The sequence below is a fragment of the Sinocyclocheilus anshuiensis genome, unplaced genomic scaffold (assembly GCF_001515605.1).
Source record: "Sinocyclocheilus anshuiensis isolate Anshui unplaced genomic scaffold, SAMN03320099.WGS_v1.1 scaffold2162, whole genome shotgun sequence".
In the NCBI taxonomy this organism is placed as follows: Eukaryota; Metazoa; Chordata; class Actinopteri; order Cypriniformes; family Cyprinidae; genus Sinocyclocheilus; species Sinocyclocheilus anshuiensis.
Genome location: NW_015558536.1, coordinates 26803 through 28796, shown reverse-complemented (window position 1 = coordinate 28796; position 1994 = coordinate 26803). Strand labels below are relative to the sequence as shown.

General features: G+C 38.7%; 1 protein-coding gene across 1 annotated transcript in view; it reads right to left on the bottom strand.

The window, feature by feature from the left end:
- The window catches only part of LOC107679372 (ephrin type-B receptor 1-like), a 27529-nt gene extending 26191 nt beyond the window's left edge, over window positions 1-1338 (bottom strand). The window contains 1 exon segment of the mRNA XM_016474891.1: window positions 859-1338. Within this exon segment, the coding sequence (XP_016330377.1) occupies window positions 859-937 (79 nt within the window). The 5' untranslated portion in view covers window positions 938-1338.
- Between the last annotated feature and the right edge of the window lie 656 nt (window positions 1339-1994).

Genomic DNA, 1994 nt, shown 5'->3' with positions numbered 1-1994 from the left:
TCACAAAAAAAAACACAGATTCAGTATTCCTCAAATGAATAAAAATAATGCAACTCAGAATATGACGCAAACCTGCAATAATTAAATGTTAAACAACACAAATATCCTTTATGTATTTAATCCCATTCTATTTGCTTCTGAGCTTCGATGATCCAGTTCAACCGTACTAATAAGCACTAATTACTCCAGACAACATTTGTGTGTCTTTGTTTATTGCTGAAGTGTGTTGAGATTTCTTCTTCTGCGTTCTACTGTACTTTCCCTTCAGCCTGAGGCTTATTCATTTCACTTTTGGTGTGAAAAGGCTTTTATATTTGCCAAAAATAGAACTTTTTTATTTTAAAAACAAACAAGCAAGCGCTGTCCAGATTTAAAAAGTAACGCAAAAGTAACGTAACGCATTACTTTCCATAAAAAGTAACCAAGTAATGTAATTAGTTACTTTTTTTAGGGAGTAACGCAACATTGTAATGCATCACTTTTAAAAGTAACTTTCCCCAGCACTGTTTGTAAGTATAAAGGGGCAGAAATTGAGGTTCTTTACTGAACCACTGAAGAACTTTTAAAACGAGTTATTTTATTCACAGCACAAAATCAACTTAATAAACTGTTGTCTGTTGACTACATGATTTCTCATCCCAAAACGAAATGCAGAAAGAAAATGCACTAGTGTGAAAGCGAAAAAATCTTTAAAATAAAAGTTATTCCATCAATGTCAGTGATAAAAGATAATAATTCCACATTTTGATGTTTCAGTTGCATTGTTCTGGAACCACTACTTTCACTGAACACTCCCGTATTAACAGAAAGATTCCGTGCACATTAATAACAACATGTAATAATGAATTCGGATCGTACCTTCCTCTGCTGTGATGAATCCAGTCCAGAACCAGAACCAGAACCAGAAGAGAGACATAATCCAGGAAACATGATCCATCTCACAGTCCTGCTGTCAGCTCATTAGATTCACATCCAGTCTCTCAAACCTCTGCAATCCGATATAAAACGGGCTTTTTAATTATGCAAAAATTCCGAAAATCCGAATCATGAAGAAGTTTAGGCAATAAACTTTCTAAACTAACTTCAGTCCACACACACACACACACACACACACACACACACACACACCACACACACCCTGTCCTGCCACAGAAAACTCTCTAATCCCAGAGTTCGTTTAAACTCGTTTGTACTCCACTCGTCGCTGCGCTGAACCGTGAAGTGCGAAAGATAGCTTCGACAAAAACATTCAGACACACTTTCGGACGCGGAGTTTCGCTCAGGACTGCGCGCGCTGCAGAGGTGGACGATCGCGAGGCTGAGGACCGCCGGCAAGCCCCGCCCACTGAGGGGAGGACCGTCTCCCATTGGTCCGGCCGGCTGTCTGTCACATGAAACATGAGCTCGACACGATTCCCCCGACTCTGAGCAAAAAACATCGGATATTTTTGTTTAATTACTAAAATAATAAAATGCAAGCATACAAATATATTCGTGACGTCCAAAAAAATAAAAAATAACATTTTAGTTAGATCCTGCTGACAAGTGAATAGAATTAAATAAATCTCAACTAATTAATTTATCTATTTATAGCTTACAAATACTCTTTATGTGACATACACTGGCAAATTTGGACTTTATAATAACTAGGACTTTATAATACCTCATAATATTCACTGTAAAACATTTCAAACTTAAGTTTTAGTGAAATACTTTACTGGTGAAAATAATCGAAATGTCATAAACCGTGTAGAAGTAGATGAATGTGATCTGACACGATGGACACATTCCAGTGTTTTGATGCGGTTTATGACTGTGTTTCTCACGCTTTGATCCGGGTGTGAAGCGCCTCACGCGCCGCGTGCTATTGTTCGCTCCTTAAAGCGCCATTAAACTCGCGCTCGACGGAGAGATGAGAGACGGGACCGGAGGTGACGGTAACACGAGAAACACACACACACACACACACACACACACACACACACACACACTCA